The following is a 24,076-nucleotide window of genomic DNA, read 5'->3' as shown; positions in this document are numbered from 1 at the left end:
CAGGATTTTCCGATTAACATTCATTGTTTTTGCGACATTCTGGGAGTGGTAGTGGTAGAAAATGTGGTTGGGAGACTTCAAAATCTGGAATTTTCTGCAAGAAATGATGTTGCCTCTGAAATCTACTTCATTGAACATATTTACTGTTGTTAATATTTTAGTCACCTGGGTGTCAAGAATGCTAGTAATTGGCCAGGACATGTAAGTCACTTTAATTTGGAAATAAAAAATACAGAAGAAGTTGCGCTTCTTAATTTTCCCTACTCACCTTTCTGATTGTATATGTCTCTGCCTCTTATTTCCAGTTCTGCAGAAGGATCACCACTCAAACTGCAAACTTCTCTGTTCTCTCCAGCAATACTGACAGTTGTTTTTTCAACATTTCTTCTCTTTGTTTCAGATTTCACTGCTGCTAGTGAGTGTTATCAAAGTAGCTGAATGGAACTAACATGTTGCCTAACATATGATGAACAGCTGAGGATTCTGGGCTTGTATTCATTAGAGTTTAGAAAGTTGAGGGGAGATCTAATAGAAACTTACAAGATAATGCTTAGCTTAGAAAGGGTGGACGCTGGGAAATTATTTCCGTCAGGCGGGGATACTAGGACTCGTGGGCACAGCCTTAGAATTAGAGAGGGTCAATTTAGAACAGGAATGAGGAAACATTTCTTCAGCCAGAGAGTGGTGGGCCTGTGGAATTCATTGCCACGGAACGCAGTAGAGGCCGGGACGTTAAATGTCTTCAAGGCAGAAATTGGTAAATTCTTAATCTTACAAGGAATTAAGGGATACATGGAGAGTGCAGGTAAGTGGTGTTGAAATGCCCATCAGTCATGATTGAATGGTGGAGTGGACTCAATGGGCCGAATGGCCTTACTTCCACTCCTGTTTCTTATGGTGTTTTGGAGCTATAGCCATTCGTTTTAACGGTGCCAAACCATTGCATGACTGTTTAATTATTTGTAGGCAAAGATCATCTCTAGCTCTGAAGAAGAGTCATTGGACCTGAAATGATAACTCTGATTTCTCTCCACAGATACTGCCAGACCTGCTGAGTTTTTTCAGCAATTTGTTTTTGTTTTTGTTTCTGATTTCCAGCATATGCAGTTCTTTCGGTTTTTGTTTAGTAATGACCTCTCATGTTCTGCAACAAATCAAGTCTTTAGTTCACATTTCTGTTTTCTAGATTGTAGAGGTGGTAAAAGGTGAATCTGTATGCTCTCACTCCACCTATTCAAAGGCCCTTCAATCACTGAACAATGCAGAACAGTAAATTGCTATATAGATATAAAGGTGAATATCTAGAATGTGCTTTTTTTCCCAAAGATTATCTTAGAATACCACAGTTATATAGAATGAAGAAAATGATGGATTGCTTTGTGTGAATAGGGATGGGCCCACAACATGCTATGCAAATAGCTGAGAAACTCTACACCCAAGGCTACATTAGCTACCCTCGAACAGAGACCACCCAATATCCAGAAAACTTCGATCTCAAAGGAACTCTTCGACAACAAGTGAACAGCCCCTACTGGAGTGAAATGGTTGGTAAATGAGTGACCTTTGTTTAAAGGAGTTGCTTCAGTTGTAGGGGAAATTAGAAAACCCAGATTAAAGGAGGAGGTAACAGTGCAGGTTAGCAAGGTGGCAGATAATTACTGGACAATAAAGGTGAGAGACAGAACAGATGAATGTCTTTATGCACCAAGGAATTATAAAAAAGTAGGAAAATTTACCTGTTGAACAAATTTAAAAGCTTTGTATCTAAATGCACAAAGCATTCAAAACAAAATTAATGAATTAAAGATGTAAATCAAAACAAATGGGTACGATTTGATAACAATTCTTGAAACATGGTTACAAGGAGACCAGAGTCGAGAACGTGGTGCTGGAAAAGTACAGCAGGTCAGGCAGCATCTGAGGAGCAGGAGAATTGACATTTCGGGCATAAGCCCTGGGAATTGAATATCTAAGAGTACTTAGCATTTTGGAAAGATAGACTGAAAGGAAAAGGAGGTGGTATAGCTTTGCTGGTGAAGGAAGGGATCAGTGCTATAATGAGAAATGACGGGAGCTTAAGATGTGGAGTCAGTCTGGGTAGAAATAAGAAATAGCAAAGGGAAGACTTACTTGTTAAGAGTAAGCTATAGGTCCCCAAACTGTAGTTCTGCAATGGGGCACAGTATAAATCAAGAAATATTAGAGGCTTGCAAGAAAGGTACGGCAACAATCATGGGTGATTTTAATATGCACCGAGATTGGAAGAATCAAGCTGGCAAGGGTAATCTGGAGACAGAGTTCATTGAATGTATTAGAGATTGGTTTCACAACATACTGTTGCAACAAACAATCAGGGAGCCAGCTACTCTAAACTTGATATCGTGTAAAGAGAAGAGATTAATTGATTACATCATAGTTAAGGATCCTCTTGGGAGTAGTGACCATTGTATGATAGAATCTAAAATTCAGTTTGGATTTGAGAAAGTGGAGTCTCACAATAGTGTTCTGCAATTAAACAAAGGAAATTACATAGGCCTGAGAACAGATTTGGCCTGAGTAAATTGGGCAGGAAGGCTAAATGGTAAGACAGCTGATGAGCAGTGACATGTTTAAGGAGCTATTCAATTCCTCACAACTAAAATATCTCCCAGTGAGAAAGAAAGATCGTAAGGTGGGTAAAAAAAAATCCATGGCTAACCAAGGAAGTCAAGGGCAATATGAAAGTCAAAAACTAAGGTATACCATGTTGCAAAGCGCAGTGGCAGGCTAGAAGAATGGGAAACTTTCAAACACAAGCAAAGAAATACTAAAAAATTAATAAAAAGATCTAAGGTCAATTACAAAAGGAAACCCAGCACAAAATATCAAAATGGATAGCAAAAGCTCCTGTAGGTACATAAAGGGTAAGAGAGTCGCTAAGATGAATGTGGGTCCCTTGGAAGATGAAACCGGAGAGTTAATAGTAGGAGACACTGAAATGGCAGAAATGCTAAATCAATACTTTGCCTCAATTTTAAAGTGGAGGACAATAGTACCATTCCTATTGGAATGGACAAGTCAGAGGCTATAGAAAAGGTACAACTTAGAACCATCAACATTGATAGGGAAAAGGTACTCAGCAAAATATTAGGATTGAAGGCAGACAAGTCCCCTGATGGTCGACATCCGAGGATGTTAAAGGAAGTAGCAGTGGAGATAGTGGATCCATTCAGTACAATGTTCCAAAATTCGCTGGATACTGAAAAAGTACTAACGTAACGCTCTTATTTAAAAAGTGAGGGAGGCAAAATGTGGGAAATTACAGATCAGCTAGTTTAATATGTGTTGTTGGAAAAGTGTTAAAATCAATTATTCAGGAAGCAACATCAGGACATTTTGGAAAAACAAAACACTATCCATCAGAGTCAGCTTGGTTTTATGAAATGGAAATCATGTTTGACTAATTTGCTAGAGTTCTTCAAAGTTGTAACAAGCAAAGTGGATAATGGGGATCCTGTAGATGTAGTTTATCTGGATCTTCGGTATGGTCGGCAAGGTGGCTCAATGGTTAGCACGGCTGCCTCACAGAGCCAGGGACCTGGGTTCAGTTCCATTCTCAGGCCACAATCTGTGTGGAGTTAGCACATTGTGCATGGGTTTCCTCCGGGTGCTCCTGTTTCCTCCCACAATCCAAGCTGTGCAGATCAGGTGAATTGGCCATGCTAAATTGCCCAGAGTATTAGGTGCATTAGTCAGGGGTAAATATAGGGGAATGGGTCTGGGTGGACTAATCTTTGGAGGGTCGGTGAGGACTTGTTGGGCCAAATGGCCTATTTCCACACTGTAGGGAATCTAATCTTCAAAAAAAATTGATAAGATGCCACGCAAAAGCTGAATTCACAAGGTTGGATCATATGGGATTAGGAATAATTTATTATCTTGCATAGATGACTGGCTGATTGGCAGAAGACAGAGAATCAGGATTTTTTTTTTCTAGATGGCAAAATGTAACTAATATGGTGCCACAGGTTTTGGTCCTTGGACCCCAACTATTTAAAATCTACATTAACAACTTGGATACAGGGATAGAAGGCTCTAAACCCAAATTTGTGGATGACACATAACTAGGAGGATTGGTAAATTGCAATAAGGAAATAAGAGGCCTTACAAATGGATATAGATAGGTTAGGAGAGTTGGCCAAATGTGGCAGATGGAGTTTAACTTGGATAGTTGCGAGGTCGTGCATTTTGGTTGAAAAAAATGGGAAGGTGAGCTATTCTCTAACTGGGGAGAGACTTTGGTGTGCTCCAGTGCAGAGGGATCTGGGTGTCGTTGTTCATGAGTCACAGAAAACTAGCATGTGTGTACAGCAATTAATAAAGAAAGTGAATGGAATGTTGGCTTTTGCAGCTAGAGGAATAGAATATAATGGTAAGGAAGTATTGTTGCAACTGTACAAGGCATTAGAGAGACCGCATTTGGAGTATTGTGTACAGTTTTGGTCCCCTTATTTGAGGAAAGATGTAGTGGCATTGGAAGAGTTCAAACGAGATTCACTAGATTGATCCCAGAGATGACGGGTTTGTCGTATGGAAGAAATTGAACAGCTTAGGCCTATACTTTCTGGAATTTAGAAGAATGAGGGTAGATCAAGTTGAGGTTTTCAGTATGATAAAAGTATGGATAAAATAGGCATGGAGTGGTTGCTTCCTCATGTGGGGCAAATTTAAAACAGTTGAGGAGAAACTCCTCCTCCCAAAGGATTGTGAATCTGTGGAATTCGCTACCTCAAAGTGCGGTGGATACCATGACAGTGAATAAGTTTGAGGAGAAGTTAGACAGATTTTTTAATTGGTAATGGGTTGAAGGGATATGGGGAGAAGGCAGGAAAATGGGAGGATTGTGAATCTGTGGAATTCGCTACCTCCAAAGTGCGGTGGATACCACGACAGTGAATAAGTTTAAGGAGAAGTTAGACAGATTTTTTAATTGGTAATGGGTTGAAGGGATATGGGGAGAAGGAGGAAAATGGGTGTGAGGAGCATATCAGCTATGATTGAATGGTGGAGCAGTCTTGATAGGCCAGATGGCCTTATTCTGCTCTTATATCTTCTGAACTTCAGTTTCAAATGTTTTAATATCCAATAGGAGACTGTTGGCACATTTATCTCAGATATTGTCACTTGTTGCTTGGAGGGGGTAACTATTCTCTTGAAAAGTTTGAGCCCTTTAAGATTTTCAACAAGTCACAGAGGAACTGCATAATCCAGATGGCAAACTATAAGAGCAGTAGCATGTGTTTGTAGATAATGGAGAAGGAGACATTGCAATGTGTGATTCACTACCCAGATTTAAATGATGTTTCAATGATTGGGCCCGTTCGCTGATAGAATGGACAACTGACTAGAGCACTGTAGTGATAAGTTTCCAAAAGTCAAAGTAGCCATCTCTGTCTGTTCACTGCTACCACTTCAGCAGTGTATTCTTTTTCCTGTCTCTGACTTTTCTTCTAGTTTGCCAAGGTACTGCACATAAATTATATCATTTGTTCTCTGTAACTCGATCACAGTCTTTATTAGTTTACCAGATTATGTTGACAGAAAACTAATTAAGGGAGAAGGTATGACTTATTTGACAATGATGCTTGGTTATATTATTTTTGTAGGTGAAGGCATTACTCACTGAAGGCATCACTCGTCCTCGAAAAGGTCAGGACGTTGGCGACCATCCTCCTATCACTCCCATGCGATCTGCCACAGAAGCTGAATTAGGTACGTCTTAATAGCTTTGTCATGGCAGAATTGTCCAAAATATATCCCTTGTGAATCATAAAGCCTTGATAATATTTATGCCTAGCTGTGAGTTATTTGTGGAACTTTCTTGTTCATGTAATTCTCTGAGTTAAATTTCACAAGTTTGAAGGGTTGGATAGGACTACTGTTGGTGATGTTGCATCATTGGTGGAAATGGGGGGCAGACAATGACATAGTGGTATTATTGTCGTAATCCAGAGACCCAAGTAATGTTCTGGGGACTTGGAACCCAGGACATCCATGTCAGATCATGGAATTTTAATTCAATAACAATCTGGAATTAAAAGTCTAATGGTGACCATAAAACTATTGTTGATTGTTGGGAAACAATCTTGTTCACTCATGCCCTTTAGATTAGGAAACTGCTGTCCTTACCTGATCTGGCCTCGATGTGACTCCAGACAAACAACAATATGGATGATTCTCAATTGCCTTCTGTGGTGTAAAATTCCAAGCAGTGGAATGTGGTGAAACGTTAGGAAACTGCTGTCCTTACCTGATCTGGCCTCGATGTGACTCCAGACAAACAACAATATGGATGATTCTCAATTGCCTTCTTAAATGACCAAAGATATATTCAGTTGTGGCTCTTTGGTTTACATCTAACTGACTCATGGTGTGCAAAAGCATGGATAGTCCTGTTCTGTGGAAAATGAAGTATCAGATGATGCTATGTGGTCAATGTGGTTTCTTTGAATTCTTAATAAAAGAATTGTTAATAGAACTGTTGTATCCCTGATCCTAGCTGAAGGTCTCTATGGTATATAAAAGAAGTGAAATCTCTTAACATGAACCAGTTTTTTTCCCCACCCTTCCCCTAACATACATGATAAATAGTCTTACTTTGCAGGAGTTATTTTCAAAAATCACTAATTGCAAGAGTTTGCAAACATTGAAATGTGGTTGTATCACATTTGCACAATTAATTTTTTCTTAGCATCTTTTTGTTCTGCAGTAAAAACATGACCATCTGCAAGTTCTCCTCCAAGCTACTTACCATCCCAACTTGGAAATTTATCGCCAGTCCTGCAGTGTTTCTGGGTTAAAATCCTGGAATATCCCTTCTTAATGGCATTGAGAGTCTATGGATAACACATGGACTGCAGTGATTCAAAAAGGCACCTCCCCACCTCCAACACAAGGGCAACTGGGATGGGAAATAGATGCTAATCCAGCCAAGCTACTTATGTTGTGAAATCGGTGCATCCACAGAAAGCAATAAAAAATATAAACTTGTATTGTAAAGTATATTGGCTGTGCTGAAATAAAAGCAAAGTGTGGGAGAAATTCAGTTCTGGCAGCATGTCTAGAGAGAGAAACCAAGTTAATGTTTCCATTTCAATGACTCTACTTCAGTTTCTCCAGCACTTTCTGTTTATCTTTCAGATCTGCTGTATTTTGCTTTTAATTTGCTTGTACTGAGTTAGCTGGTCTTTAACTGAAGTGATGATATAGATGTACGCAGCATTCAGGTTTAGAGGAAAGATTAGCATCAATTCCTACTCCTTATTGTTACCTGGAGCCTTCTGTGGGAAATGCAATTAAACATTGGAAGGGTCAAAATCTCAAAATTGTGGGAGGAAATGGAAGGAGAATTGTGCAGTCAAATTAGAACGATGAATAAGAATAGAAAAATTACTGTTCTGTGAAATAGTCAAAATCCAATTAATCAATTGGGACAAGGGGAAAGAAATGGAATCCCACAGGTTTCTGTCCTCAAGCAGTATGCCAACAGCCTCTAAAATAGTGAATATTATTTGTTCTGGTTTAGAGTAATGAATGAACTAAGTAGATGAGCTATACGTGGGGGTGAGCACCTTGAGTGTAATAATCACTATACAGGTTTGAATTTCAATTGTGAAATTAAATTTAAGGATCAAAACTAAAAACCAGATTGGATTAGGGCAGACTTTAGAAAGTAGAGTGAGCTAGATGAAGTAAAATAGAAGGAGGTTATGCTTAGAGAGATTGCAAATGTATACAGTAAAAATATTCAGGTAAAGAAATGAGGCGACTGTCAGTTTTGGGATACTATAAATAAATAAAGAGTTTAAAAAACAATTAAAATCCACCAGACCAGCCTGTATGAGCACCTGCAAAGGCTAAAATTGAATTGGTAGTCACAAAAATTCAAGTTTCTTCCTGCTTCTACTTGTTCCCATAGATTCTAACCATTGATTAAGATACAGTTAGAATCATTGAATCCCCACAGTGCAGAACGAGACTATTCAGCCAAACGAGTCTGCACTGACCCTCCAAACAGCATCCAACCCAGACCCCTACCCTATCCCCATAACCGCATATTTACCATGGCTAATCCACCTAGCCTACACACCCCTGGATCCTAACTGGCCCATTCCTTTCATTATTCTTTACTTATAAGCCTGTACAAGATTTTGGTATTCCCCTTTATATTAGCTGTCAGTCTCTTTTCATATATTTCTTTGTTTGACTCATCTATTTTTAACTTCCACTCTGAACAATTTATATTCAGCCAGGTCCTCACTTGTATTTTCCACCTAACCGTTCTGCATTTGGCCTCTTCTGCATCCCACCAGGTTTCCCTAGAGTCCTCTTTGAAAATCATATTCTAGCAGAATTTCAGTGGAATGTAAACTAAGCACTCCTTCTTTGCAGTAGGGCATTGCTGATTTCATTAAGGTCTTAGGAGTTTCACACCTCTACTCCCTTCAACAGCATAGCGATGGCATGGTGGCTTGGTGGTTAGCACTCCTACTTCACAGTGCAAGGAACCCAGATTCCAGCCTTAAGTGACTGTCTGTGTAGAGCTTGCACATTCTCCCCATTTCTTTGTGTGTGTTTCCACTTTGGACTCTGGTTTCCTCCCACAGTCTAAAGATTTGCAGGTTAGGTGGATTGAGCAAGCTAAATTACCCTGTAGTGTCCAGGGATGTGCAGACTCAGCTGATGCTGGTCAGAGGGTCTGTGCAGACTGAGTGGCCTCTTTCTGCATTGTATGGAGTGTATGATTCTGTGATTAAAGTCAGTGGAATAAATTAAGTCAGGCAGGAACTGTGGTCTCAGTTTATCAAATAGACTTGGTTTAATCTTAATTCTCCCTACCTCCAATTTCATCTTTATGGGAGTTGAAATTGACTGCAATGTTAGTAAGTATCGGGCAATTTGTTTTCATAGAAAATGAAAATCCAATGACTTCTTTGAATGGAACAAGGCCCAGTGCTGTTGAAGAGCAGAGCCATTTGAGTTACAGGTTCATAAAAAGTTAAAGGCAGAGTTTTAGATTGATAGGATTGTATTAAAAAAGAAATCTAGTCAAGTGGTTTGGAATATAAAATCTGAAAGTAATTATGAACCCTTACAAACCTTTAGTTATTATACTATGACTACAGAAAAGATAACTAGGTTTCAGAAGGGCTAAATTGCAAATTTGTCATGATGCTGCCACCTCTCAGGAACTGAAAGGCATTGTTGCTAAGTTTGCAGATGATAGAAAGAAAGGCTAGACAGGCTAGAAGGGTAAGCAAAGAGGTGGCAGATGAAATACAGTGCGGGAGAGTGTAAGGGTATGCACTTTGGTTGGAAAAATAGAGGCATAGACTACTTTCTAAATGGGGGGAAAGCTTTGGAAATGTGAAGTACAAGGGGATTTAAGAGACCTCGTTCAAGATTCTCTTAAGGTTAACATTTGGAAGCTAGCAGTTTGGAAGGCAAATGTAGTGTTAGCATTCATTTTGAGAAGGCTAAAATATAACTGCAGGGATGTCCAGCTGAGGCTGTACAAGGCTCTGGTTAGTCTGCATATGAAATATTGAGAATAGTTTTATACCCCAGATTCCCTTAGACTCTTAGACTCCCAGATCTATTCTGCATGCATCTCCATACCCATAACAAGGGTTGCGCTGGCTTTGGAATGGGTCCAGGGAATGAATCCAGAAATGACGGACTTGTCATATGAGGAGTGGTTGAGGATTCTTAAGTCTGTATTTGATGGCGTTTGGAAAGATGGGGAGAGGGGGTCTTAAACTTGTATGTAGAAATCTAATGCTAGCGAGTTTTGATAAGATTTGTAACTGAGGTTGAGGTTCTGGATGTAGGTTTGCTCGCTGAGCTGGAAAGTTCGTTTTCAGACATTTCGTCACCAAACTAGGTAACATCATCAGTGAGCCTTCGGATGAAGCACTGATGGCATGAACCGCTTTCTATTTATGGACATCTTCTAGGCACAAAAAGACATGACCCACTCTCACTGTATCCTTACATGCAGATGAGGAAGGACACTACTTTGACTGGGACAACACCTCCATCCTAGGACCGGCCAAACAATAAACGCACAGGAGTTCCTAGAAGCATGGTATTCCAACCGGAACTCTATCAACAAACACATTGACTTGGATCCCATTTACCACTCGCTGAGAAAAAGAACAGGAAATGACGCTGCCACAGGAAATGACGTCACCATAGGAAATGACGTCACCAACCCAAGGAAACCTGAACACATAAATAGAAAGTGAGCCATGCCACCAGTGCTTTATCTAGAGGCTCACTGATGATGTTATCTAGTATGGTGATGAAACGTCTGAAAATGAACCTTCCAACTCAGCGAGCAAACCTCCATCTGAAATCTAGTGCTGTTGGAAGAGTTCTGAGACTTTGATGCAGTAACACTGAAAGAGCAGTGATACAGGTCCACTCGGGTTTGTGAGAGACTTGGAGGAGAGCTTGCTGCTGATGGTGTCCCAATGCATCTTTTTCTTTTAAGTGGTATTGGTAAGTGCCTAACTGAGTATTATTCTTTATTGACTGTGTCAGGCAGTTCTTTGACTAGTCTGTAGGACAGTTCTCTTAACTTTGGCAGAAATCCTCTCACATTAGGATGTTAAGGATTTTACAAGAAATGACTGACCTTTGTCATGTTTGAATAGAATGCCCAGACTGTGTAAGTCCATCTGGTTTTGCTCTTATTAAAGGTGTTTGTATTGGTTTTATACAGTTTTAATACACCAGCTGCTCGGCCACTGGGGAGGGGAGTTACAGGTCAGCTACATTGTTATGGGTATGGAGATGCATGCAGAATAGATCTGGGAGTCTAAGATTATTAATGAATCAGTTATAGTTTTTGAGTCAGCCTGGTAGATTCATGTTCACCATTACTGATGCAGACGTTTTCTGAAGCTTTTCATTTAATTAACTGCAGTTAATTTCAGCAGCAACTGCTGTGATGGGATCTGTATCCATGTCTCCAGATTATTAGTCCTGGTCTTAACATTATTGGTCCAATATTGGAGTTGTTATGCAACCATAATGTTTCAGTGATTTGCACTAGAGTGTAAACAAATATGAATCTTGTGGACACCCTTCTGAAATTCATCATCTCGGCTTTTTGATGTATGTTGGTCCCATGATTGACCACCATTCCACCTCCATTCATGTTAGTAAAGTGAAGCCATTATAAGTACCAAGCTTGCTTCATATTGTCTATTGTTCCTAAGCAATGATTTTGAGGTGTCATATACTTTATAACAAAGAGTTACTGCTGTTTGGGTACCTACTGTCACCTTGTTTTATTTTGATATGTGTACCATGTAATAGCTAAGTAATAGCTACTTAGTTAATGAAATAAACAAGATATCACAGTTTTTGTTAGACAAATTTGACTTTCAGAGCATGAGAAGCTTACTGAGCCAAGTTCTGAAGAAGGGTCATTGGACTCGAAACATTAACTCTGATTTCTCTCCACAGATATCGTCAAACTTGCTGAGTTTTTTCCAGCAATCTCTGTTTTTTACTGAGCCACGGACAGAATTGTAGAATCTCCACGATATCAGTGAAAAGAATTTCATCAAGTAGAAATGAAATTTCACTTAATCTGTTGTAGCTTTTTAATCACTAATATAAATATAATGCAATAGGATATACTTTTCTTTTTCTGATAACTTTTGAAGAAATAACTTGTTAATAGTTTAAAGGAGAGGTTTAGATCAGAATAATTTTGTGTATGTATCAGAGGTGCAGAATGATTCACCTGATATGTTGGAAAGATCTGAATGGACCTTATTCACTGTTCCTGTCCATTGGGTGCTAGCTTTCTTGTAAGATGATATTTCATCATCTCCTGTTTCAGGTAGTGATGGCTGGAGGCTGTATGAGTACATCACCAGGCACTTTATCGCTACAATTAGCCATGACTGCAAGTATCTCCAAACCACCATTACATTCAGCATCAATATGGAACATTTTACGTGTGTGGGGAAAACTCTGATTTCACCTGGTAAGAATAAAGCAGTGTTAATTAACACTGGATGAATGTTAATTAAGATGTGTGTGAAGGATAGGTTATAGATATCTGCTCACTCAGTGTTTCTAGATGTGTTCCATGTTGTGTATAAATAATTTTGTTGTCCCTTACTAGGTTACACAGCAGTGATGCCATGGCAGAGCCTGGCAGAGGAGGAGACTCTTCCGATCTGTGAGAGGGGAGATGTGTTTACTGTAGATGAGGTTAAGTTATTAGAGAAGCAGACTAATCCACCTGACTACCTGACTGAGGCAGAACTCATCACCTTAATGGAAAAGCATGGGATTGGTAAGTCAGTTTTCTATGTAATGTGAGCAATTCCTCTACATTTTTTAGGACACTTTTAATGTATTGTTTAATACCATTGTGTAAATATGGATATTGTGTGTCAGAAGTGAAGTCTAATAATCAGTGAAGGTATCTGAAAATGTTAAGTAAAAAGTGCAACAACTGCATGACTTAGATTATATATTTAACTTTTGCAGTTGATTGATGTGGCAGTTAGCTGTAGAAATATCTTCACACAAGGCCATTAAGTTCTTTCACAAGATGACATAGGGTGATTATAAAAGAAAAATAAGCGAGCTGGAAGACAGTTGGAAGGTTCTTAAACAAGCATCAAAGCAAGTTTCAGTCTGTTTCCTAACACCATCTGTTACAGACACTTAATCCCTTTAAATCTTTTGATCAAACTTTAAATCTTTAATTATCTGATACTTTCCGGTTTCTTTGTGTTGTCCTGTCCAACAGTTATAAACATTTTATTGATTAACACTACAAGGCATTCTATTGCTTTTTTGGAACTGATGTTTTAAGTCACTATTCCAAATTGACTTTCTAACCTATTTTAAAATAAAAATCTTGACAGAACCAATCCAAACATACAAACAAAATATTTATATACGAGACATTGTTCATTACTGTGTATGCTCCACTTTCTCCTTCATGTAATGTGCAAGTTACAGCCACTTCAATACCACCAGTTTCAGGAGGTGTAGTTTCAGGCTTGGAGCCCATGCTATTATTTTATTTCAGAAAGTAATCCCACTGCATTTTGTGTTTATGTCAATCCAGTATTTGCGCCATTTTTTCTTTTTGTCTCTCATTTTCATAAGATTTTGAGTTTTCAGTTCAGATTGCATTCTTCTTTACTGTTTAGTTGACTGCCAAGCTGCCTTAAATGAATCCTTGATAATAACAGTGAGAACTGTAGTGTAATCTTCGACTGGGGCTCTGCCACTTCCATAGGGTAGGAGAGAATGCCGTGGTGCCCATATGGTGAATGAAGGCAAGGAAGTGGAGAGTGTGCAGCAGCAGCAGCCTGTAAAGTAATCCCCTTCATGCTGAATGGAACAGTGTTGGAATTTTTGAAAATAAGCTCCAATTATGGGGCTGGGGTTCCTGACTTTCCTTGTGTGTCATCTCAGTATTGAGTCAAGTAGAGCCTATCACTTGCCTATCTTGATGGGAGATAAGATAGAAACTAAAGAAAGATGCAAGTTCAGGATTTGCGATGGGGGATCCTTCGAGAACTTTGACCTAGTAGGATAGTGGAAGGGAAGGATTCAGTTAGTCAGATGAACTTGACATTCATGATAAAATGTCCACAAGCTGCTCACATTTATTGTGAAGGTGAGGGAGACAAATCTGTTGATGAATGTCACACTATTCTACTGTGACCGACTTAAAGGACGAGTGGTAGAATGGTATAGAGAGGCTTCAGTAGGGGAAAGGAAGTCCTCCCCCCTCAGCCATATTTCTGCAAAGGTCTTGATGTTGATGCAATCATGCACAGCAAACTCACTGATGGTCATGGCCTTTGATCACCAGTGACCAAAATTCTTTAGGGGACTAACTGAAGTGATGATGAGGATTGATCTGTCGGCAGTGTTCACAAGGTGGAGATCGGCAAGATAAGCATCCAGTGGGTATGCTTGGTGGGAGCTGAATGCTATTGGGCAATTAACTCCATGTCCTCATAATGTGAGAGATGTTGCTACAGAACACATCATTATGATCATGTAGAACACTACCTCATTGCCCGAAATCTTTTTGTTAATCAGTCTTTATCATATTGCCAATTTATTTGGAGGCTTTAAAAGCAACGTCCACATGCAATCTAGGAAGATCCCAGAATTGATTTTTAATCTATACAGTATTATTTGATTTCAGCTGGAGCAGTTTGTTTCAGAATCCTGGGATAGAAAGTGGACATAATATTTTGCTTTCACTGATCTCACCAATTTACAGTAAGAAATGTATACTGGTGATGTCCTTGTAATTTATTAACCTTCAAAAATGAACTGTTTGGCCCAGCGCATGAAGAGCAGATGACACACATGGAACTGTATGCCAGTAAGACTCAGCATCTTCAGAAGAGAATGGTGAAAATTCTGACATTTAAAAGAAAATGGTTGCACTAAGTCAGCCTGATCTTATTTGGGCAATATGTTTACTCAGGATTGCAGATAGAGATGTGAATCACTTCTGCTCTACTATATTCTGTGAATGCCAGTTAATATTCTTTCTGTTGGTCTTATCATTACTGTTCATTGAACTGCTCTCTGAGTGTTTTGCCTTTGGGTATTGCAATTCCCTTCCCTTGTGTGTTGCTCTTCACCTGAAAATAAACGGCAAAGCTGTGTGAAACACAACAATCAGCTTTAATTCTGACATGTTGAAAGACATGTTGACATTCTGAAAGTTTTGAGCTTTCTTATCTGAATTATAACATTTTCAGACCTGAGTGGGTATAGTTTTATAATATCAACCTCTGGTACTACTGGACAAGTCAGATCCCTGAATGAAACCTGGTCAGATAGTTTTTTTTGGTATAGTTAATGTGGTGTTTAACCATTGAACCATATTCACATGGGGCTACTGATATTCTTTAATAACAGAAAATTAGTTTATTATGCAAAAGAAAGAAAGTATGCTATATATTTATATGTATTAGTTGGAAAGATTTTTAACACAAACATTAAAACTAAGTTTCAACTTGTTTTCCAACACTATTCACTCGAGACTCAAGTCCAGAGAAATGATACTCCTGTCTTACTGTTTAAGTTTCAACTTAACTGACTATTTCCAATCATTTTCTTGAAATGTAGAGATAATTTTATGACTTCCGTTTCAGACTGATGACATAAATCTTTGACAATTCAGATGGCCTAAACGTTTTATTCTAACAATGTGAAGATTTCAACGCTAGACTTTTCATGGTTTGAAAATTATGCAAACTAGAGAAGACAATGCTGCTGCAAATGATTTGGTTTCCTCTGAACTAAATGGACTCCTGCTAGGACATAAACTAAAAACAATTCTTGGTTCTGAACTGAATTCATAGTTCCTCTCAACTAAAACTCTGTTGGTGTCTGAACTAAACTGAGAACAAAACCAATGGCTTATTGTTTTTTTTTATGCTACCTCTCAAAAACCTGTAAACATAAATACCTTATTATATTAACACTGCAGTGGTTCTCCAAGCCCTTGTTTGCAGTCATATGCCTTCTTGAACTGGTGCATTTAGGGCAGTGTTCAAGTCGTTTTTTTAAAAGACCCTTCACAGACTAACCCACACCCATTTGCTTCTCTTTTTAAAACAATCCAAAATGTTTTACACACCATTCATCACAATAGTTAAGATTTTACTGTCTAGTTTTATAAGGTTGCCTTTCGGGTCTTGTCGTGATGCCAGCATGAGACATGGAACTGTCTCTTTGAGTTAGGAACAACAAACAGAAATGGATCATTTATCCTTCAATCCTGTTCTGCCATTCAAATATAGCTGATTTGTGACTTAATTCTGTTTACCTACCTTTTCCCAATTTTCTTCAATACCTTTGGACTGAAGAGAAAGACTGAAGAAGCAAAACCTGACAATTGCAATGACGAAGTGAAATGCGTAGTCTCAGACCTTTCTTGCTTCAACTAGCCACATGACAAATACAATACTAATTGACCAGAAAGCACCATTGATCCACATTGTACCATAGTCTGAAACCATGATATCCTTTCGTCTGCTCAAGTATTGTACTGAAGATGTTTTTGATATGAGAGATTTGAAACACAGCTTGGATTTCTTGCCTGATTCATCTGGTTTGGTATGTGTAGTCAACTACTCAAAGTCATAAAATCATACAGCATAGTAACAGGCTATTTGGCTTACCATGTCTGTGCTGAACAACAATAATCCCATTTACCTGCATTTGGTTCATAGCCTACTAGGCTCTGGCATGTTTTTAAATGTTGTGACAGTACCTGCCTCCACCACCCTCTTAGGTAGCACATTCCATATTTCTACCACCCTCAGATCCTCTCCATACTGCTTGCTCCTCAACTCAAACTTATGTCCTCTGGTCTCAGACATGTCTCCCATGGGGAAAAGATTTCCACAATCCACCCTGTATATGGCTGTCATAATTTTGTATATCTCAGTCAGATTCCTCCCTCAGCCTCCTCAGTTCCAGGGAAAACAAAACCAAGTATTCGCAGCAGTTAAGAGACCTCCACAAATTTATATTTTTTTAAAACAAATGCGCTGGAGCTGACCATCTTTATAATTCTCAACTATTGTGTGGGTCACTGTCCCATAACTCAAGTCAGGACTGACCACTCTTCACTCACTCCTCAAGAATGAGTTTCTGGTTGCTTGTAATTTTAAGTCTCCTTCATGCTTACACTTTAATATCTGTTCACAGCCATTACTGTGGTAATGAAGTTTATCTTTTATTTCTTCTGTACCTCATTGCCATCAATTTTTACCTTTTATCCTTGTTATGACATGGGGTAAACCCTCCTGCTTAATTTACTCCAGCAACACAGAAAAGATTTATCCTCTGCGGTAATCTGTGAAAATTCAAGAGGTCAAGAACTATTAAAGTAAAAATTAATAACTTTATTTCTTAAAGTATAACATAATAATTAACAACAATTTACAACTCCTTCCTCTAACCTATCTCTTATCTTCCCTTCTATAATACTAGTCTGATTAAAACCCTCAGATTTAGATTTACCAAAAATTCAAGTTTTCAAAACCAGCCAGCCATCGAATCTTCTATTTAGATCAAATTGTCGTCTTTTCTAATTCTTAGGGATTATGCTTCACAGGTCATGGATCAATAAAGGTACCTTTTTAAGAGATTTTTTTTGGCAGTCTCTGCACGCCGGTGGCGTGGCAGTTCTCCTCCCAACTGTTCAATTTTCCCTGGTCTTGTACCTCCAAAGCATCAGATTGTGTCATTGGCTTTTAAGATTGTCAATATACTCATTTCAAATTTAATTGGAGGTTGGTATTTTGGGGTATAATTTAAACTGACCGTTAGAATTTGAATTTCTTGTCTCCAGGCAACCAGCTAATTGAATTGTTTGACCAAATATTACATTATATTTTTTCACAGCACTTGGTGCTGTCAGGAGTTCTACTAGCTTTTAACTTTCTTAAAGGTACAGTACACTCACATCTTCATAACTCCTTCCCCCTTAAAAGAAAGAACCATCATAATGAATAGATGGCTTCACTTTTTTTGTTTTTTTAAGCACATTACCCGAACATACAGATGACTTTAATCTAAGTTCACCGTAATTTCTTCCCATGTAACTGTGTATATGTTTGTATATTGTTCATGACGTGCACATTAAAATGTTGTGAGGCCAGTACCAAATCAGTAGTTCTTTTTCGATCGTGGAGTATTTTCTTTAGAGGATGTTGATCTTCTTTGAAAAGTAACCAACTAGCAGTTTAATCTCATCCTCATCTTCTTGTAGGAGTACAGCTCCAACTCCTATGTCATTAGCCTCAATGGCAACTTTAAAAAGTTTTGAAAAGTTTGGTGTAGTTAAAACTGGTTTGATGGTTAATATTGATTTCAAATGGTCGAATGCCTCCTGGCATTGTTCTGTCCACTGAAACTTTGTGTTCTTCTTCAACAAATTGGTTAATGTACCACGACACTGCTGAAGTTTGGAACAAACTTCTGATAGAATCTGCTGAGTCCTAAGAACTGAAGCACCTCTTTCTTCAAGGTTGGTCGTGGAAATTCCTCGATGGCGTTTGTCTTTGTGTTCCTTGGGGTCAACCTTCCATGACCGATGTTATGTCCCAAGAACATCACATCTGCTTTCGCGAATTCAGTTTTATTTATTACCAGTTTTGCTTCTCGTAGTCGTTCAAAGAGCTCTGTCAACTGTACCATATGATCTTTCCACAACTTACTAGAGATCACTACATCGTCCAAATACACTGCACAGTTTGTTAGCCCAGCCACAAGTCTGTTCATGAGTCTTTGGAATTTGGCTAGTGTTTTCCTTCCAAAGATCATTGCTTTAAAGTGATATAGCCCATTTGGGGTTACAAACGCAGAAATTTCTTTCATCATCTCTGATAAAGTTACCTGCCAGTAACCACACATTAAGTCCAACTTGGTGATGTAACTGGCTTGTCAGACTTTCTCGAAACAGTACTCCAATCTAGGAATTGGATATGAGTCCAATTTTGTAACGGCATTGACCTTCCGATAATCCACGCAGAATCGTTGAGTCCCGTCTGGTTTGGGAACGAAGACGATTGGTGAACTCCATTCACTCTGACTTCGATGATGTCCTCGTCGAGCATGGTCTCCACCATCTTCTGGACCTGATGGATTTGAAAAGATTAAGCCAATAGGTGTGTTGTTTTATTGGAGCAATATTCCCTATGTCTACTTCTTGTACAATAGCATTAGTCCTCTCCATCTGATTCTTCCATACCTCCCTATACAGCAGTAACAAATCTTTCAGCTGTGTTCTATGCTCCTGAGACAGATTGCTTACTAACCTACCCCAGTCCTCAAGGACTTCTTCATTTTTTAATCTATTTTGAGGCACATCAAAATCCACTTCATCTGGATTTGATTCCTCACTCTGCAGGGGAGTAACTAACATCTTTTCTCCAGTTCTTTCTCTCTAGTAATAATATGGTTTCAACATGTTCACATGACATACCCAATACTTTTTTTTTCTATCTGGCATCATTACTAGACAGTTCACCTGACTCAAGTTTTTCTCAATTTGATAGGATCACTAAACTTGGCTTTGAAGGGATCGCCTATCACTGGTAACAGTACTAACACATTATTCCCTCGGGAAAACTTCAGAATCTCAGAGTTTTTATCTTCCACCTGCTTCATTCTATACTATGCGCTCTTTAGGTGCTGTTTAGCCAACTCACCTACTCTATTTAATCTCTCCCTCACCTCTGATACATAATCTAAGTGTGAAATCTCCGACTTTGGTCCTGTCAATTTTTCTTTCATTAATTTCAAAGGGCCGCTCACTTCATGACCGAGTATTAACTCAAAGGGAGTGAACTGAGTTGATTCGTTTGGGGCATCTCCAATGGCAAACAATATGAGTGGAATACCTTTTATTGGTAGTCCTGACAGTATGCTGTAAACATGGTCTTCGAGTTTTGATGCCACCCTTCCAAAGCTCCCTGGGCTTCAGGATGATATGAGTTGGATTTAAAGTGCTGCATACCTAAGATTCCACAACCTCCTTAAACAGCCTTGCTTTAAACTTTGACCCTTGGTCCGACTGATTCTCTCTTGGTAGCCCAAACCGTGTGAAGAAAGCTGCTAACTCCTCTACTATCCTTTTTGCCTTGATACTCCATAATGGAATTGCCTCTGGAAATTTGGTAAACACATCCATTATGGTTAACAAGTACTGGTTCCCACTTTTAGTTCTCGAGAGAGGACCTACACAATCAATTATAACGCGTGTGAAAGGTTCTTCAAATGCAGGAATTGGCAACGAAGGTGCTGGTTTTATTACTGCCTGTGGCTTACCTACCATTTGCCATGTATGACACGAACAGCAAATGTTAACCACATCCTTTTGCATTCCAAGCCATTAAAAATGTTTTGTACCTTAGCCTGAGTTTTTCTTACACCTAGGTGACTTCCTACAGGTAGTTCATGTGCTACCTGTAACACCGCCTGTCTGTATGCTACCAGCAACACAATCTGGTGTACTTCGGCCTATTTCTCCTCTGCACTGACCTGCCATGGTCTCCGTTTCCGTCTTAGGATTCTATCTTATAGATAATAACCCTTCAGAATATTCTCTGCCTCCTTTTTGGGGTATGCATCCACATTGTCTTGCCTCACTGTTGCAAGCCATTTAGCCTTTCAGGAGTAGACACTTCTGTCTGACCCTCTGCCTGTTCAGGTTTTTCCTGCACCATTACATCAAGCAGGGTGTCTGCTAACTGAACCTCAACTCCTTCATCTTTCTCTTTACTTTTCGCTTCGTGCTGTGACTTATGATAGTGGATCTGGTTACCACACAATCTGGGAAAATACCAGGATGTTTCTGTTTTAACCATTCAGTGTCTTGGTCTTCCTTGGGCTTCTCCACAACAAGGGGTGTTACTCCCACCTTGGATCCTGCCAAATCATTCCCAAGAACAAACTGAATTCCTGGAATTGACACTCTGTCAATCACTCCCGCTGTAACATCCCCAGTCTTGAGTCGGTACTCCAACCTGATCTTACATAGGGGAATGCTAAATTTCTGTCCATCTATCCCACAAATTACCAGACTCTTGGGTAACAGATCAGAAAAAGTGCATATTCGCTTGTCCCTTACTATCAGCGACTGGTTAGATCCTTTATCTCTCAAAATTATAACTTCTTGTCCTTCTCCCCCTGTTCTTTCCAAGTAAAGTTCACCCACAGAGGTGAATTCTTTGTAGAGATCAGGTGCTAACTCCATACTCCGCCTGCTTAGGCTGTGCACTCTCCTGCAGCTCCTCGGCTCTTCTTGGAGTCTGCTTTACTACCTTCACTTATGCCACTGGCTTAGCTACTTTTACCACATGTTTACCCACAGCACCTTTCTTTAACAACCAGCACTGTGACTTTACGTGTGTCACTTTACCACAGTGGAAACACATGAGGTCTTCCACCTCCTTTTCATCCTCTTGGGCTTGTTTTTTATCCTGTGGTAAATTCTTAGCAGTACTCTCTATTCTTTGTTTCGTAGTGTAGGATCTCCCCTTCTCCCAACTTCTAACCCTTACAGAACAACATTCTGACCAGAAGCTTATCTTAGGCACCAATGTGTTTTCAACTGTTAATTCTGCTGCACTTCTCACTTCCTGAACTTTCTGTTCCTCCACATGAATTCTTACCATCTCTGGAAGTGAGTTTTTAAACTCCTCCAGCAGAATAATCTCTCGTGGAGCCTCAAGGGTCCTATCTATTTTCAAAGCGCGCACCCATTGATCAAAATGACTATGTTTAATTCTTTTGAACTCAACCTAAGTCTGACCTGGTTCCTCCTTTTGTGTTTCTGAACCGCTGTCTATATGCTTCTGGTACCAATTCTTAAGCACTTTAAAATAGCCTGTTTAACCTCTTCTTAATCTCTTTGACACTTCATCTGTCAGCACGGCAAATGCCTCACCAGCTCTGCCTACCAGTTGAGTCTGAACTAGCATTACCCATAAATCCTTGGACTACTTCATCCGCCTAGCCAATTTTTCAAATGAAATAAAGAAGGCTTCAACATCTTTCTCATCAAATGTGGCAAAGTTTTGATATATTTATATATCTCACTACCTTCTCTTTTAAACTCCATTCTGTTGACTTGACTTTGCTGACTCAATCGTAACTTCTCAAGTTCGAATTCTCTTTTTGTCTCTCCCTTTCTTCTCTCTCTTTGCTCAGCCAAGAACCTTCTCTCCCTCTCTGTTTCCACTCTCTCTTTGTTTGTCTTCTAACTCCATTTCTTCTCCATTGTAATTTAAAGTTTTCTACCTCTCCTGCATTTGTCTGTTTCTCTGACACACCTAAGTGTCTGAGTAACTCTCTTACAATGTCAGCTTTACTTTTGTCCTTGGTTAAACCCAAATCCAACGTATTTACTAATTCTATAAGTATGGCCTTTTTCTTTCCTTCTAAACTTTCTTGGCAAATTTGAGAATCATCTTCAAATCCCAGAACCTCTTTTGCAATTTTAAGTGCCATTTCTCTCACTTTTAATTTAATCAACCACAAGTCACCGAAATTAAACAAATTGTCTCACCTAAGTTTTATTTAAAGATCTAGGACACCAACCTGCAAGTGTTTAAATCTGCTGGGATTTCTCACCCCCCCCCCCCCCCCCAAATCTATTCAACTCTGTCTAAACCAGTTAAAATCCCAACAACAAGTCCCCAAAGCACCGGATTGTGTCATTGCCTTTTAAGATTGTCAATATACTCAATTCAAACTTGATTGGAGGTTGGTATTTTGGGGTATAATTTAAACTGATTGGCCGAATTCAAATTTGTTTTTGTCTCCAGACAACCAGTTAATTGAATTGTTCGACCAAATGTTATTTTGTTTTCAAAACACTTGGTGCTGTCAGGTAGTTCTACTAGCTTTTAACTTTCTTAAAGGTACAGTACACCCACACCTTCATAACAATCCTATCAATCCTCTCTTGTCAATAGATCTGTTCTGCCTTCTATCCTGCCACATCTTTCCTGTTGTCCTTTACTCCTTATTCCTCCCACCCTCAGCACATATTGAAAACTTCTCGACTTCTTTGTCAGTCCTGATCATTGGGCAACAATCTGAAGCGTTAAGGTTGTTTGTGTCTGCACTGATGTTACCTGACATGCATTTTCTGTTTTTATTACTGTTACTTGCCTTGGCTCTTATAGGACCTCATTCATTATTCCATTCTCAACCTGATCCATGTTGGGAGTAATCATCCTGTTATCAGTTATCCCCATCAGTTATCAAACCTGGCTGTCCCATAACCAACTAATCTATATTGTAGTTAATTTTTTTAAGTGAGTTTCCAGCCTACATTTATTATCACAGCTGACCTTCCCTGTTTATAAGATGCACCAATATCACTCAATGCTCTATTGAAATATGCTATATGTTTAATGATGCAGTTGCATGAGGATTGATTATCTAATAACCTCTCCAGTACATAGTGGAACTGAGGATCATATTACCAATGACAATCATTCTCAGTGCAGAATGTTCCCAACCTTGCCTATTATTGGGGTTGATGTTCTCATTAAAGAACGTCTCTTCTATGAAAGTTGACTAACACTGTCCAATGTTGGCCATTCTGTTACTAATCCATTTGTTTGAGATTTGACAATCCCGTTACTGGTTTATTTTTGGATCTGGGCTTACAGTCCTATTAATAAACTGTCCATTTCTATAAGGCCAACCACTCCTGTAAGAATGTAGTTTTTGGCAGAACTGACTGTCTGTTTACTGACGTGATCCACTTTGGAGAGCAATTGTTCCATTATTAATCCCCTATGCATACCAGGACTGATGGTCTAACTATAGATCATACTTTGTTTAGAATGATCGGACCCCAGGTAATGGTATTCTAGTTGGATTGAACGTACAGATATTACTCCATCTGCTTCTAGAATACTTGACATGGTTTTAAATTTTTAATATCTCTCAAGTTGTAATGAAGATATTAGTGTTGAGGTAATTTTCAATTGTCGTGCAGAAATAAACATTCTAATTTTCTGACGTCAATTGAAGTTCCTTTTGGGAGCTAAAAAACAAATAAATTGACTCTTGTTTAATTTTCACAGCAGTTGGCCTAACAGTTGTTGTGTAAGATTCACTCCAGTTATTTGCTGAGTCACATTTATAAACAGTCCAGTGACATGTTAGTCTTGTAGATAGCATCAGTAACAGTCAAAGCATTAGGTTGAATGGAAGTTAGAAAAACAATTAGAATTTTGATATTTGCCTCTTTATAAAATGGTAGAATAGGTGTTGTTTTATGAAGAGGCTCTAATGATGCACATTTGTTCTTATTTATACTGTTTTAGAGACTGGTGTTACAGTTTTTATCTGTATTCAAATTCCCAAACAAACCTGAGGGAGTTCTGTTTAAAGCCTCAAAGCTCAGCTCTCAGAACTTGAAATCAATGGATTTCTGAAATAAAAAAGAACAAAACTTTCCATAACTATCCAAAAGGAAAAAATTACA

General features: G+C 38.9%; 1 protein-coding gene across 1 annotated transcript in view; it reads left to right on the top strand.

Moving 5' to 3' along the window:
- Positions 1-24,076, top strand: part of top3b (DNA topoisomerase III beta) — a 77,236-nt gene that overhangs the window by 39,074 nt on the left and 14,086 nt on the right. Inside the window, exons 9-12 of the mRNA XM_043716084.1 lie at positions 1,390-1,544; positions 5,646-5,751; positions 11,897-12,043; positions 12,185-12,358. Coding sequence (XP_043572019.1) covers positions 1,390-1,544; positions 5,646-5,751; positions 11,897-12,043; positions 12,185-12,358 — 582 coding nt within the window. The remainder of the gene's footprint in view (positions 1-1,389; positions 1,545-5,645; positions 5,752-11,896; positions 12,044-12,184; positions 12,359-24,076) is intronic.

This window comes from Chiloscyllium plagiosum, chromosome 25 (assembly GCF_004010195.1).
Source record: "Chiloscyllium plagiosum isolate BGI_BamShark_2017 chromosome 25, ASM401019v2, whole genome shotgun sequence".
Taxonomy (NCBI): Eukaryota; Metazoa; Chordata; class Chondrichthyes; order Orectolobiformes; family Hemiscylliidae; genus Chiloscyllium; species Chiloscyllium plagiosum.
The sequence above is the reverse complement of the archived record's forward strand: the minus strand, read 5'-3'. Positions and strand labels throughout refer to the sequence as shown.